This window comes from Saccopteryx leptura, chromosome 6 (assembly GCF_036850995.1).
Source record: "Saccopteryx leptura isolate mSacLep1 chromosome 6, mSacLep1_pri_phased_curated, whole genome shotgun sequence".
Lineage (NCBI taxonomy): Eukaryota > Metazoa > Chordata > Mammalia > Chiroptera > Emballonuridae > Saccopteryx > Saccopteryx leptura.
The window spans coordinates 128,624,584-128,640,101 of NC_089508.1; the positions used below are offsets into that span (position 1 = coordinate 128,624,584).

General features: G+C 49.9%; 1 protein-coding gene across 1 annotated transcript; it reads right to left on the reverse strand.

Annotated features, from left to right (window-relative positions):
* Positions 1-13,174: 13,174 nt before the first annotated feature.
* On the reverse strand, positions 13,175-14,363 carry RPP25 (ribonuclease P and MRP subunit p25). The gene is given in 3 exon segments (XM_066342411.1): positions 13,175-13,788; positions 13,790-13,902; positions 13,904-14,363. Coding segments are annotated over 3 exon segments (660 nt in total). The 5' UTR covers positions 14,021-14,363; the 3' UTR covers positions 13,175-13,358.
* Positions 14,364-15,518: the final 1,155 nt, after the last annotated feature.

Sequence of the window (15,518 nt, forward strand, 5' to 3'; positions counted from 1 at the left end):
CCTGACATAACTTGCTAAGCCTTAACTTTAAGGTTCTATTCATGCGTTTTACCTTCCCTGAACTTTGAGGCCTCTATGTTGTATGAAGCTTCCAAGTGATGCCTCAGGCTTGAGCCATCTCTTGCACTATTTTAGCCACAAAGGCAGGACCATTATCTAAGCCTATATGAAGTGGCAGTCCAAACCTTGGAATGACTTCTTCTTTTTTTTTTTTTTTTTTTGTATTTTTTTGAAGTTAGAAGCAGGGAGGCAGTCAGACAGACTTCCACATGCACCTGGCTGGGATCCACCCAGCCTACCCACCAAGGGGTGGTGCTCTGCCCATCTGGGTCATTGCTCTGCTGTGGCCAGAGCCATTCTAGTGCCTGAGGTGGAGGCCATGGAGCCATCCTCAGTGCCCGGGCCAACTTTGCTCCAATGGAGCCTTGGCTGCAGGAGGGAAAGAGAAAGACAGAGAGGAAGGAGAGGGGGAGGGGTGGAGAAGCAGATGGGTGCTTCTCCTGTGTGCCCTGGCCGGAAATCGAACCCGGAACCTCCACACACTGTGCCAACGCTCTACAGCTGAGCCAATCGGCCTGGAATGACTTCTTTAAGCAACACCTTTGTTGCTTCTTTGACCTTTTTAATCCGGGTAGGGTAAGCTTCTACCCATCCTGAGTAGGTACATACTAGCACTAGTAAGTGTTAAGCCTAATTGGGAGGGACCCGTAACATTGAAGACAGTAACAAGGTCTGTCGGTTACACATCAAAGCTTTATTGTCTAGCTTGGCCAAGCGGCGGCTACTCCAACAGAATTCTGAAGGAAAGCACGCGCCGGCCCTTTGTTCTACTTAGTTTTTATAGTTTTTAAGTGGGAAGTACAGAAGCAAAAATTGCAATTAGGAGCCCCTTACCACTATTGGTTATAGTCATATGTCCTTTAACATAAGACCACGTTCAATTTGCAAGCCATACATCCTTTTGGGGAAAACAAAGTTTACAAGCCAACACAATGGTAGAAAGATGTCTCTTTACATATTAAAAGGCATTCCTATATTATCTAGTGTTCATCTGCTATCTCTCTGTCCTGAGTCACACGTGTTAACCACACGCATTTACATAGGAGAGGTAGTTTCAGTGGGGACAAATGCCCGCAAATGGCTCATTGCTATGAGAAAAGGTTTATTTTGGCTTTTCTCTTCCTGTACCTGGCTAGCCATTCACCCTTTTCCCCACAGGTGTGGTGGAATGTCTGGGGATCCACGTTTTCCTCCGCTTTGCATTTACAACACAATGCCAAGGGCCATCCTGGTTATGCCAATCACACAGTACAGAGACTATTCTCACAATTTCTCTGCACACCTTAACCCAAATTAATAAAATGTTCTCCAAGCCTCTTAAAATATTAATATTAATTCTGTAGCCTTTGGTACTTTACAACACCTGCGGGTGAAGTGGCTCAGTGGCTCCTCAGTAAGTACCAGCAACCTTGACTTTTGAGCATCTCGGTGAAATCTACTTATACATCTTCAAAGGGGCTGTTGTGAACCAGCATGACTCATAATTTTGCGGGTCTTGAGTGGGAATGACGGAGGATTGGTGGTGCAGTGGATAAAGTGTTGACCTGGAATGCTGAGGTCACTGGTTCAAAACCCTGCACTTGTCTGGTCAAGTCACATATGGGAGTTGATGCTTCCTGCTCCTCCCCCCTTTCTCTCTCTCTCTCTTTCTCTCTCACTCTCCTCTCTAAAAAATTAATAATAAAAAAAAAGAAACAAGCTCTTTAAAAAAATAAATACATAAACACAGAAAGAAAAAGGATGGGATCAGGAGGTCTTCTGGTGGCTGATGACCTACTAAAAGTGCCTGCACTTTCAAAAGCTTTATTTTTATAGTGTAAAGCAAAGTTATTTGCAAAACAAAGAGAGAGCTCAGATACAAGGTCACATTTCTGAGGCAAGCCAAGAATTCTCCCAAGTGCAGAATCCCCCCCCCACGTACACACACACCCTGTATAACATCTTTTTTATTTTTTTATTTTTAATTTTTTTTAATTTTTCTGAAGCTGGAAACGGGGAGAGACAGTCAGACAGACTCCCGCATGCGCCCAACCGGGATCCACCCGGCACGCCCATCAGGGGGGACGCTATGCCCACCAGGGGGCGATGCTCTGCCCCTCCTGGGCCTCGCTCTGCTGCGACCAGAGCCACTCTAGCGCCTGGGGCAGAGGCCAAGGAGCCATTCCCAGCGCCCGGGCCATCTTTGCTCCAAAGGAGCCTTGGCTGCGGAAGGGGAAGAGAGAGACAGAGAGGAAGGAAAAGGGAGGGGTGGAGAAGCAAATGGGCGCCTCTCCTGTGTGCCCTGGCCGGGAATCGAACTCGGGACTTCTGCACGCCAGGCCCACGCTCTGCCACTGAGCCAATCGGCCAGGGCATAACATCTTAATTTCACAAAACAAAGGGTAAAAAGAAAACTGCCGCCAGTCTCTTTGAGGGACCGGAGGGATAGGAAGAATAGAAACCATCAACATCACAGCTAACATGGAGGTGTGGGGAAGGGCATGTAAATTGCCTTTACTAACTTAGTCAAACTATCAGAGGTTGTGGGAAAGAGCTTAGCCTTTAGCAACTGAATCAAGTAAATAAGGTGTGGGGGTGGGGATGGGCAGCAAGGACCCTGTCAGCTTACTGCCAGTTCCCCACACCTCTGTCCCCCACAAATCTAAACTGCAAGGACTCTGTCAGCTTGCAGTCTGCCACAGGGAGCTGCCCCAAAAGACTGAATACTGGAGGTCATTGGAGGCCCTTGTTTTGTATTGTTCTGACGGTAGGGTGGGCAGCGCAGGCTGACTTCCTCATCCAGAGTTGCTAGGAGAGGGATGTAGAAATGTTTCCTAGCAGCTTCTGTAACCTTCTTTCCCCCATTGCAATGCAAGAGGGAAGGAAGTTCTGCTAGAAACCTAGCAGGCCTACACAGGTCTGCAACTGTTTCACAGTCTCTGGTCAGGGGGTAGGCTTGAATTTTATTAATTATTCCCTCAGGCATAGCCTTTGTCTTACCTGACCAAATAACATTAAAAATTTGACAGAGTAGCTAGGTCCCTGGCCCTTGTCTAAATTGATGGCCTACCTTAAGCCCATCAGGGCCTCTTGAAGTCCTTGGGCTGCTGTTTTGAGATTTGTAAGAAAATCAGAGGTTAGCATCATGTTGTCAATGTAAGGGAACAATCATACTGTCTCAGGGTGGTTCCATGTGGCCAGATCTTGGGCTACCAGGCCATGACACAGAGTAGGGCTATGCAAATATCCCTGTGGCAATACTTGAAATGCCTATTGTCAGCCTTCCCACATGAAGGCAAACTGCTCTTGACTGGCAGTAAAAAAGAAAGTATTAGCCAAGTTAACTAAATAGTTGTATTGGCCTAGTTCCATTGTCAACCAATCCATCAGCTCAGTAATGTCCGGAACAGTAGCATGCAGAGGTGGGGTGACCTTGTTCAGTTCTTGGTAGTCCAGTGTCTTCACTACTTGTACCTACAACTGGAATTTCCCCTGGGTGGTATTCACAACCAGTCCGGCCAGCACATCCACCCCTAGGATGTATTCTGTGTCTATCAGGGCTAGGACGTGCTGGACATTGCGGGGGAACTAATAAATGCTCAGTTCAACATGAAGCCTTTAGTCCTGGGCTCCTTGCCCTCCCCCACCCCTTTTACTGTCTCCCAGCTGCAGGTTCCCACTTGCTTGTACTGGGGAGGATTGACCTTGGCGGTGCATATTTACATTGTCTAGGCACTGTTTTAAGTTTTTTTTTCTTTGCAAAGTCTTGGCCACTTTGTTGATGTTAGTGGCTCTTTGGCCTCCCTTTTGTAAAGTTTGAAGAAGGGCCTCCCTGTATCTCTTCAGCTGCCGTAGGCCCTCCTTGTCATTTGGGTCCTACTTAGGATCTTTTCCGAGCAAGTAGGCCTGTGTATATTCTCTAGGGATTCTGATGTTTTTTAGGAGCATTTTTCTCTAGTTACTTAGTTGCTGCTTGGATTACTCTGCACCTCTCCTCTGTGTTGAACAGAGTGAGGAGTAACTGATGGCAATCCACCCATGTAGGATTGTGAGTTTGGAATATGGACTGCACGATATCTGTCAAGGCCTGAGGCTTTTCTGTATAAGAGAGGGTATGGTGCTTCCAATTGAGGAGATCAGTGGTGGTAAAAGGTTGGTACACTAGTACTTGCTGTTTCACCACGTGCCCCTCCCCATCTATTACTGTGTTTCTTTCTTCTCTTAGTGGCATCTGCACTCCAGACACTATCTTTGAGCGTAACCCCCAGCCAAGGGGGCAGAGCCTGGGCCTGGCTCTGACGGGGCAGTGGGAGGTGGCTCTGGCTTGGGCAAGCTTATGCTGGAGCTCAATAGGCCTGGCGATGACAGGCCTGTCTGTGACAGACTCTGGGTTAGGCGACGGGCCAGGTATGGAAGGGTTAAGCCTTGCTGGTAAGTAAAAAGATGGGACCAAGGTTTAGTTTTCTTCTGGTTTATTAGACACTAAGATTTCTGGTACCAGCAGTGGCAGCTTCTTGGGTTGGGTGGAACGTTTCCCTGCCTTTGCCAATAGTATAGTGGATGCCTGGCCTCTAAGTCAAGGGGGAGGGTGCAAAACTAGAGTAAGCCAAGTGTTATATAAGAAAACTGGTCGGGGTGGCCTGGATCTCCAGTGACTATCTGCCACATTTTCTGTACAACGGACATGTCTAGGCTTGCTTTTGCCGGCCAGCCAAACCTAAATGTGGGCCAGTTTAGTTCATACAGTGTTCTCAATTTCCTTGGGGACATGATGACTCTGTAATCCCCGAGAACCCTTTCTTAAAATACTTGATTATCGTAGTCAGGGGAGTGGGTTTTTCCTGTGAATAAACTATACCTCCCATGACAGACAACAGTCACGCCACATAAAGGGATTGTGGAAAGGTAGGGGAAATTTGGAGGGGACACCACTAGCTTTGTCCATCACTGGCCACTCCCCTTGCAGAGATATCGGACCCTTTAGGCCAGGGGTTGGGAACCTATGGCTCATGAGCCAGAAGTGGCTCTTTTGATGGCTGCATCTGGCTCGCAGACAGATCTTTAATAATAAAAAAAATAACATTAAAAATATAAAACATTCTTGCCCTGCCCGGTTGGCTCAGTGGTAGAGTGTTGGCCTAGTGTGCAGGAGTCCCGGGTTTGACTCCCGGCCAGGGCACACAGGAGAAGCGCCCATCTGCTTCTCCACCCCTCCCTCTCTCCTTCCTCTCTGTCTCTCTCTTCCCCTCCCACAGCCAAGGCTCCATTGGAGCAAAGTTTGCCCGGGCGCTGAGGATGACTCCATGACCTCTGCCTCAGCCGCTAGAATGGCTCTGGTTGTGACAGAGCAACGCCCCAGATGGGCAGAGCATCACCCCCTGGCGGGTGGATCCCAGTCAGGTGCATGCGAGAGTCTGTCTGACTGCCTCCCCGTTTCCAACTTAAGAAAAATACAAAAAAACAAAACAAAACAAAACAAAAAAATATATATATATATTAACATTTCCTACCACTCAAGTTCATGGTTGCGGATGGCTAGAGCCAATCACAGCTGTCCTCTGGGACAACACCAAATTTTTATTGGATAATGCATAACATACATGGGTCGTTGTGAGGTCAGGAAGTAAATTTCCCTCCTTTTAATCAAGTAGTCAGCTAGTTAATTGCAGAAACCCTTTTGACAAAGAAGATGGCTAAAAGAAAAAAAGATGAGGAGTATTGTACTTTTCAGCAGGAATGGACAGATGAATTTGCCTTTGTGGAGAGAGCAGGTTTTGCAGTGTGTCTAATATGCAATGATAAAATTGCATCTATGAAATGGTCAAATATAAAGCGGCACTTCGACACACGCCATACTACATTTGCATCGAAATATCCAGTGGGGGACAGCAGGAAGAAAGCATGTCAAGAGCTACTGTGCAGAGTGCAAGCTAGTCAGCAGCAACTCTGTGTTTGGACCCGACAAGGTGACTGGAATTCAGCTAGCTTTGCTGGTGCTTTAGCAATTGTGAGAAACGGAAAGCCATTTACAGATGGGGAGTATGCCAAAACATTCATGCTTGATGTTGCCAATTAACTTTTTGACGACTTTTCGGATAAAGACAAGATAACCAAACGAATAAAAGACATGCTTCTGTCAGCAAGAACTGTTCACGATCGTACCATCATGATGGCAAATCAAATTGAGGCAACACGAGTGAAGGACATAAATGCAGCATCATTCTTTTCTCTCACTTTGGATGAGTCAACAGACGTAAGCCATGTATCCCAGTTCAGCGTGATTGCAAGGTATGCTGTTGGTGACACACTATGTGAGGAAAGTCTTGCTGTTTTGCCTATGAAAGAGACAACAAGAGGGGAGGATTTATTCAAGTCTTTCACTGAGTTTGCTAAAGAAAAAAATCTACCGATGGATAAACTTATTTCGGTGTGTACTGATGGTGCTCCGTGCATGGTGGGGAAAAACAGAGGATTCATAGCGCTTCTTCATGAACATGAAAAGAGACCCATCCTAAGTTTTCACTGCATCCTACATCAGGAGTTGCTTTGTGCTCAGATGTGTGGTGAGCAGCTTGGTAAGGTGATGTCACTGGTCATTCAGGTGGTCAACTTTATTGTTACCCGAGCTTTAAATGATTGCCAGTTTAAAACACTGCTGGATGAAGTTGGTAATAATTATCCTGGTCTGCTTCTGCACAGCAATGTGTGTTGGTTGTCAAGAGGGAAGGTGCTCAGCCATTTCGCGGCTTGTCTGAGTGAAATCCAGACTTTTCTTGAAATGAAAAATGTCGAGCATCCTGAGTTAGCTAACCCTGAGTGGCTCCTGAAGTTCTACTATCTCGTGGACATGACTAAACATCTGAACCAGCTCAATGTAAAAATACAAGGCGTTGGAAATACAGTCTTATCCCTTCAACAAGCAGTGTTTGCATTTGAAAACAAGCTGGAATTCTTCATCGCTAACATTGAAACAGGTCATTTACTACACTTTGAAAAACTGGGAGAGTTTAAAGATGCATGCCCAGCAAGTGACCCTGCTCAACATCTTGATCTCCAGCAGCTAGCGGGCTTCACATCTAATCTCCTGCAGTCATTCAAAGCACACTTTGGAGAATTTGGTGAGTGCACTTGTCTTTTTAAGTTCATCACCCATCCACATGAGTGTGCAGTGTACAGCGCTGACCTGAGTTACATCCCTGGTGTCTCCGTCAGAGATTTGAGCTACAAGCTGCTGACCTGAAGGCTTCAGACATGTGGATGAATAAGTTCAAGTCACTGAATGAAGATTTGGAAAGACTTGCATGACAGCAAGCAGAGTTGGCAAGCAAACACAAGTGGGGAGAAATAAAAAAACTTCAACCTACGGACCAGCTGATTGTCAAAAATTGGAACGCACTTCCCATCACATACCACACACTGCAGCGTGTGAGTATTGCTGTACGAACAATATTTGGCTCTACATATATGTATGTGAGCAGTCTTTCTCACATCTAAAGAACGTTAAGAGCAACCTACAATCACATTTAACGGATGGAAGTCTCAATGCCTGCATGAAGCTTAACCTCATCACGTATCAACCAGACTACAAAGCCATCAGCAAAACCATGCAGCACCAGAAGTCGCATTAATGGTAAGAAGTACTTTATTCATTATTGGTTAGCAACAGCATAACAACGTTATTAAAAAGAATTCAGAGACTTGTTGTACTTTAAAAGTGTTGGTCTTACATAAAATGCACACATTTACTTGTATTTAGTGTTAAACATATTGTATGGCTCTCATGGAATTACATTTTAAAATATGAGGTGTTCATGGCTCTCTCAGCCAAAAAGGTTCCCGACCTCTGCTCTAGGCTTATGGCAGGCTGATATAAACCATCAGTATGCAATTCTGCCTCTTAGCTGTATGAGGCACCTTACGGAACCACAGTTTGGAACTCAACACTCGTTTTGGCCCTGTGGATCACTCTCTCTCTTCTGTCTCTTTCACTCTGTACTCCATTCTCTTTCATACAACTTCCCACCACCTGCAGAGGGCGATGAATCACCACTTCTAACCTGTCTTGTAGACCAGGTTAGAAGTCCCCAAACTTTTTACACAGGGGGCCAGTTCACTGTCCCTCAGACTGTTGGAGGGCCGGACTATAAAAAAAAACTATGAACAAATCCCTATGCACACTGCACATAACTTATTTTAAAGTAAAAAAAACAAAACGGGAACAAGTACAATATTTAAAATAAAGAACAAGTAAATTTAAATCAATAGACTGACCAGTATTTCAATGGGAACTATGCTCCTCTCACTGACCACCAATGAAAGAGGTGCCCCTTCCGGAAGTGTGGCGGGGGCCGGATAAATGGCCTCAGGGGCACAGGCCATAGTTTGGGGGACCCCTGTTGTAGACAGTGAACAGTCATTACACCTAACCCGTGGGGTGGTGATTATCACAACTCTGGAGGGTGATCAGGTCTCCCTTCTGCCCAGTTGAGCAGGACCTCAGCTAGCTACCCTTGCCTGGTATGCCCTACCGTACCTCAGATACGCTCCTGTTTTCCCATTCCTCCGTTGGTTGATCCTTGCTGGGATGACAGAGGGGACCCCCCTTCTGTCCTGAGGAGACATCCACATGGGGAAATCCCTGGTGCTAGCTCAGTGGGTGGTGTCTGCAGGGCAGCTCCTGGGCTCCCCAATGGAGGTGCCCAAAGTCCACTAACTGCAGGCATTATTCCCCCTGGCTTTCCGGCCGGCCATTACACCAGAAATCTGTTGCAGGAAAGAAAAAAGGACAAAGATACTCAGACAAGTACTGGAGGAAAGTTTTTTTTTTTAGTCAGCAGAGTGATGTTACCCAAAAAAGGCAACAAAACATGAGTTCCCCAAAGTTAGCTTTTCTAGTCTTATATATCTTTATAGCTTTAGCTTTCATGTGACAAGTGCCTGATTTCTTTGACTTTTTTGTTTGCAGACCTACGTGACTTTTGTGTCTCCAGGAGAGGTGGTACAAGAGGAGGTTCGAACCCCCAGTACAGTTTTTCATGCCTGTGTTACAAGTTATTTCAGGGAGCTGATAAAGGGCTTCATAGCTGGGTTTGTTACTTTTTCAACTAACTTAGTCAGTCCTTTGAGTCCTTCCTCCCTCATAGTTCCTGGCTTCTGTTGGCTCTCCCACTTCCTTGTGGCTTCCTTGCAGCTTGACTCCCACCTGGTATTCCAGACCCATCAGCCTCTCCCCAGGTATCCTTCAGATGCTTATATCTTCCAGAGACTTGAGGTTGCCTCAACAACAGACACAGCATCTGTACTCAGCTTGGAGTTCTCTGCCCAGACCTCTGGTCGTTGGGGAACCAGCTCCATCAGCACCTCTGGGTGAGTTAAGTGTTCCTTCTCAGAATTCCCGCCTTCTTCTGCTACCATGGCATTGTGCTGTAAATTTCTTTTCTTTTTCTCCACTAGATTGGGACCTCTCTGAGGCAGAAACAATGTCTGATTATTTGGTGATTCTTACTCCCAGCCCCCCCCCCCCCCCGCCCATGCCTAGACTAGAACCTGGCACAACAATGAAGTCAGTCCTTCAAGGCCCGGCTGCAAGTCCATTGCCTGTCTGACCACTGGCTCTGGCCTTGGATTAAATACATTTATGTTCCCAAGTGGATTCTGATTGTGTGACTTGATAGTTTTGTGGGTGTGAGTTTTAGCCTACAGGTTCTCCAAGGCAGGGCCCAAGAACCTCCTAGATAGAGGCTACTATTGGAAAAATGGGGTCACAGTGGGGCTTCCCACTCCCTCACATTCTTTCACAGTCCAAAGTGGAGTATCTCTGAGGTGCTCCCCAAACAACTCTTTCTCTCTTTATTCCAGCATTTCTCAGGGTCCCACCTCAGCCCTGGGGGAGGTGTATATGGATATCTGCCATTACCTTTTGAGCCTGCTTCTGGTTCAACAGGGCCAGATGATCAATGAGGCAGGAATAGGGTGCTAGGTTCCACTAACACCCTCGAGCACCTATCAAAAGCCCAGGAAACTAACCTTCTGGGGTGGAGTCAGGGGTGAAGAAAAGAAAGCCAGTTTCATAACCTCCTTTCCAGCATTGGAGGCAGAAACAGCCCTCTGTGAGGGCAAGTTAGCACTCTGAAAGTGGGGCAACAACATGCCTTTATCCTCTCCACATCTCAAGAGGAGTTTCCAAGCTTGAAGGGAACTTACCTGACCCAAACCATCAAAAGAAAAGACTCTGGGCCCTGGCCGGTTGGCTCAGCGGTAGAGCGACGGCCTGGTGTGCGGGGGACCCGGGTTCGATTCCCGGCCAGGGCACATAGGAGAAGCGCCCATTTGCTTCTCCACCCCCCCCTCCTTCCTCTCTGTCTCTCTCTTCCCCTCCCGCAGTGAGGCTCCATTGGAGCAGGGATGGCCCAGGCGCTGGGGATGGCTCCTTGGCCTCTGCCCCAGGTGCTAGAGTGGCTCTGGTCGCCGCAGAGCGACACCCCTGGAGGGGCAGAGCATCGCCCCCTGGTGGGAAGAGCGTCGCCCCTGGTGGGCGTGTCGTGTGGATCCCGGTCGGGCGCATGCGGGAGTCTGTCTGACTGTCTCTCCCCGTTTCCAGCTTCAGAAAAATACAAAAAAAAAAAAAAAAGACTCTGCCCTGGTTGGTTGGCTCAGTGGTAGAGCATCAGCCTGGCATGCAGGAGTCCCGGGTTTGATTCTCGGCCAGGGTACACAGGAGAAGCGCCCATCTGCTTCTCGACCCTTCCCCCTCTCCTTTCTCTCTATCTCTCTCTTCCCCTCCTGTAGCCGAGGCTCCATTGGAGCAAAGTTGGCCCCGGGTGCTGAGGATGGCTCCATGGCCTCTGCCTCAGGCGCTAGAATGGCTCTGGTTGTGACAGAGCAACTCCCCAGATGGGCAGAGCATCGCCCCCTGGTGGGCATGACGGGTGGATCCCTGTCGGGCACATGCGGGAATCTGACTGCCTACCCGTTTCCAACCTCAGAAAAATACAAAAAAAAAAAAAAAAAAGAAAAAAAAAAAGAGAGAGAGAAAGAAAAGACTCTGCTTGCATAATCCTTGTGACTGACAATCTGACTTCAGACACCAGTGGTCTTGGAGAGTTGGCCTTCTTCCAGAACCAAGATTAGTCTCCCTTAAGCTTCTACCTCTTCCAACTTTCATCATTTACTTTAGATGAGGAAGCACAGGAGTAGCCCAGGGTTCCTTGGTTGTCACCATAATTTACTTTTTAACCACCCTTGTTGGGCCATCCCTGAGAGGGTCAGCAATCACACCCAACCCCCTTGGCCCTCCCCAGGTACTCATCAAAAACAATAAATTGGGGAAGGCCACCAGGGCCAGAGTCTAGATAGCAGCACTCACTGATCCAAAACTCAAGCAATGATTTGAGGGCAGGAGGTACTCCTGCCAGCTGCAGAAACATATCTCTTGTCACCAGCTGAATTTATTTCAGGGTTCTGCTAGCAAAGTGACTTACATTTCTCCATATCTCCTCCTTTCCAGGGTGCTGTAGAATTGCATGGAGTAAGCTGTACTGAGATTCTGGGGCTAGGTGCCCCCTCCCATTTGCTAGCATGCTTCCAGCCCAAAGCACTTCCCCCTCCCCTGGCTGACTTGGAGTTGGGCAGAGAGGTTTATGAGGCTGATATCTCTCAGCAGACAGTTGTGCAAGGCTGGAGGTAGCAACTTATCAGGGAGCCTGCAGTGATTCACAGCCCAAATTTCAGCTTTTCTGTTGAACAGTAATTTCCAGCAGTGGATTTGTGCTTAGTCTCTCTCTTCCTCCCCCAAGGATGTGCTGCCTTTCTCAGAGAAAGCTAGAGCAGTGAAAGGGAAATCCTACCCATGGGGATAGGGGGGGGGGGGGCTTTGTGCCAGGCTTCTGGATAGGGATGTCTACTGGCAGGAGGCTGCAGGTTTGGGTCCCAGCAAGGTCTGCCACTCTTGGCAGTGACCCCCACCCCCATGTGAATTCATGGACGCTCTCTTTCCTTCCCCTCCCAGAAAAGCAATGTGCTGTTCCCTTTTCCTGAGTGGTATATGCACAGCCAGAGGCAGGCGTCCTTCTAGCCACAAGCCCCTGAGACCAGTGGCAACCAGGGAAGGCTGGAGAGAAGGAAAAGCTAGGGACTGGGCAATGTGCCTATTGCACCATTTTGACACTGTCCAGTCTCTGTGTCTGACTCTTAAGATGCTAAAGGTTATTAAGGATCCCAGGCTGGAGGGGACTGAGACACAAGGGGACAGAGCAGAGCTGTCTTTGCACAGGCAAGTAGGAAAAAATTTGGGACAGAGCCATTTTTGTGATTGTTTTATTCGAAGCAACACTCCAGCTGCAGGGCTTGAGGGAGGAGGCATGGAGAGTTCTGTCCTGGGTCTCTCCCTCTGGGCCAGCATGGCAGGAGGGCTATTAAAAGGGCTAGAGTCTGTGGCCAGGCCTCAGTCACCATGATCTCAGATGCTAATTAAAAGGGGAAGGAAAATGGCTTGACCAGGCGGTGGCACAGTGGATAGAGCGTCGGACTGGGATTGGAGGACCCAGGTTTGAGACCCCAAGGTCACCAGCTTGAGCGCGGGCTCATCTGGTTTGAGCAAAAGCTCACCAGCTTGGACCCAAGGTCGCTGGCTCGAGCAAGGGGTTACTCAGTCTGCTGAAGGCTCGCGGTCAAGGCACATATGAGAAAGCAATCAATGAACAACTAAGGTGTCACAATGCGCAACGAAAAACTAATGATTGATGCTTCTCATCTCTCTGTTTCCGTCTGTCTATCCTTGTCTGACTCTCTCTCTGTCTCTGTAAAAAAAAGGGGGGGGGGACTAGAAAGGTAAATTTCCTGGGATGAGGGGCAGAACAGGGCTTCCAGAAACTGAAACTCCCCTGCCCCCAAGCAGTTTCTCACTCCTTGCCCTCTGCTGCCAATGGGTGAGGGTGACTCCCAGAGATCTCGGCTTCCACACTTCAGTGTCCCCTTCCCATGAATGCTGGGTGCTTTTAACCTTATAGGTCCTGCGCAAGACTCAAGAGTACCACTGCTCACCATTCCCTCCTTGAATAACCTTATAGGTCCTGGGCAAGACTCAAGAGTACCACTGCTCACCATTCCCTCCCAGTATGGCTCAGTAAAGCTGAAGGTGGAATTCTGCGTCTTCCCTGGGGTCCTTCTCTGGTGGACGCGGGGGCCCATGACGGCAATCTGAGGAGCTGACACCAGGCTGTGAGCTCCAGAAGACAGAGGTGTGACGGCTGGAGGCGCGTCTCAAGGTTGAGGCGCCAAGGGTAAAATCCAGGCCTTCTAGATGGCCCAGAGACGGGAGTTCACGCCGTCAGGTCCTCTTCCGTAGCACCTGGCTCAGGTTGTGACCGCTTCGCTGAGCCTTCTCCAGCAGGGGGTTCCCCTAGGTTCCATTTGGACGTCCCCGCGGTTGGCTGGGACGAGCCAGAATAGGGACTCGGGGGTTAGTAGCCGGGTTGGCGCGGATCCAGTGCATCCTTGGAAAGGAGGATGGCGAAGCTGGGCATGTTCTTCAGTACACCGAGACTGGCGTCCGGTTCGCCAGGCTTCTGCCCTGGTGTGGGCCCTGGCGGGAGGCTCTGTCACACCTCGCGCACGCTCCAGGAGCGCAACCGCGTGACCTGGTGCAGGCCAGCCAGGCGGCGCTTGAGGATCTCGGTGCACGTGATGGTTTTGGTGGTGGCCCGACCACAGCCACTGAAGACGATGGCGCGCGTGGTTGGTTGCGCCATTGGTGGCGAAGGCCAGCAAGTTCCGGATCTTGCTGCCCTCCTTGACCCGCAGGAGCACGGCGCCTGGCGCCACGTCAGCGAAGGGGCCTGAGCCCGGGCCGCCCACCTGGGTCCCGTGTTCCCCCCGGCGCCTTTTCGGAGCGCACCTTACGGAAGTTCTCCATTCGTCGTCGTTGCCAGGACCGCGGGGACGTGGGCTTCGCCATTGGGCCGCCTCCGCCTTGGGGCTGCATGGTTGCGTGTCGCGCCGAGCAATGACCCGCATAGGAAACGATGAGGGCACGGCGGCAGGCTGGGACCACACGATCGTAGCCTCACACTACTCTCCAGCAGTTGCGGCTCTACTCCGCGCAATGAGCGCCCGGTGCTCCGCGCCTTTAGCTGTTGCCTTGCCTGGAGCCCCGCCCCTACCCTGACCGCTGGTCCCAGTCCTAACCTCACCAGTTTCTCAGATACAGTCTGCGAGATCCACCGTTACTCCGACTGGAGAGCGCCGCGCTTTGTGGAGCGTAGTGGCAGTGCCGGGGGTTACTTGGCGAAGTTCCCTTAAAATCGCCACCAGCCCTTCCCGAGCTGACCCTTTATAAAACGGGGTAACTAAATAAAAATGGCGTTTGCGGTGCAAATGCCGCTTTAAGCCGGGTTCCCGAGCCCTCCCTGCCATTGTGAGCTTTACAAGCGGCCCACAGGCTGTGGCGGCGCGGCTCTTTCCCCCACTGCTCTGGGGACCACCGCCCCCGCCACCCCCACCTCCGACTTCGTCCCTTTCGCTCTCGAGCCAGGGTTTTTTCTCTCAAGGACGGCTTGTGCACGGTCAGCAAGTGCAGGAGGCGCTGGCTCTGGTCCCACTCCTCGCCTGCCCTGGAACGACTACGTCGTGACATGGTCCTCGCAGGGAAGCCAGAGACTGAGGTCCTAGCCTCGCCGCCCAAGACCGGGCTGGCGGTCACCGGGCCCTCGAACAATCCCGGGGAGTTGGGAAATGAGACTCTGGGCCAGGCTGCTCCTTGAATGAATGGGAAGAGAACCAGGAGATCTCTTCTCAAGGGGAGTTAAGCTCCCTCCATCTCTGCCCAAAAGTCCTTTAGAGCTGCACGCCCTAAGGTAAGCCAGGCATGCTTCTCTGCTGATGTGGGTCCCCCTTCCTCCCAGGTGGAATTCGTTCAGTCAGTCAGTCTTGGTACCTTGAGCCGTCTGGAGTCCCTTTTCAAAAAAGAGAATGAGCGAAGGCAGGTTTACTCCCGCCCTTTTTCCTCTCTTCCTACGGAGCTAAGACAGATTTTAAGAGAGAAAAGGGAGGCCTGACCAGGGGGTTGCGCAGTGGATAGAAGGTCGGGCCTGGACGCCCGCTTGAGCGCTGGGTTGCTGGCTTGAGCGTGGGATCATAGACACGACCCCATAGTCGCTGGCTTGAGCCCAAAGGTTGCTGGCTTGAAGCCCAAGGTCGCCGGCTTGAGCAAGGGGTCACTAGCTCTGCTGCAGCCCCCCCCCCCCATATGAGAAAGCAATCAGTGAATAGGGAGACGCAAGGAAGAATTGACGCTTCTCATCTCTCTCCCTGCCTGCCCATCTGTCCCTCTCTCTGTCTCTATAACAAAAAACAAACAAACAAAAAACGAGTAAAGTGGGAAATTGAAACTTTGGAGGCATTATGAGGCTACAGGGTGGGGTGCCTCTCTCCGGGAACCTTGTAGGATCCGGGGAGTGGCCCGGGATCTCCTGTCAGAAGAG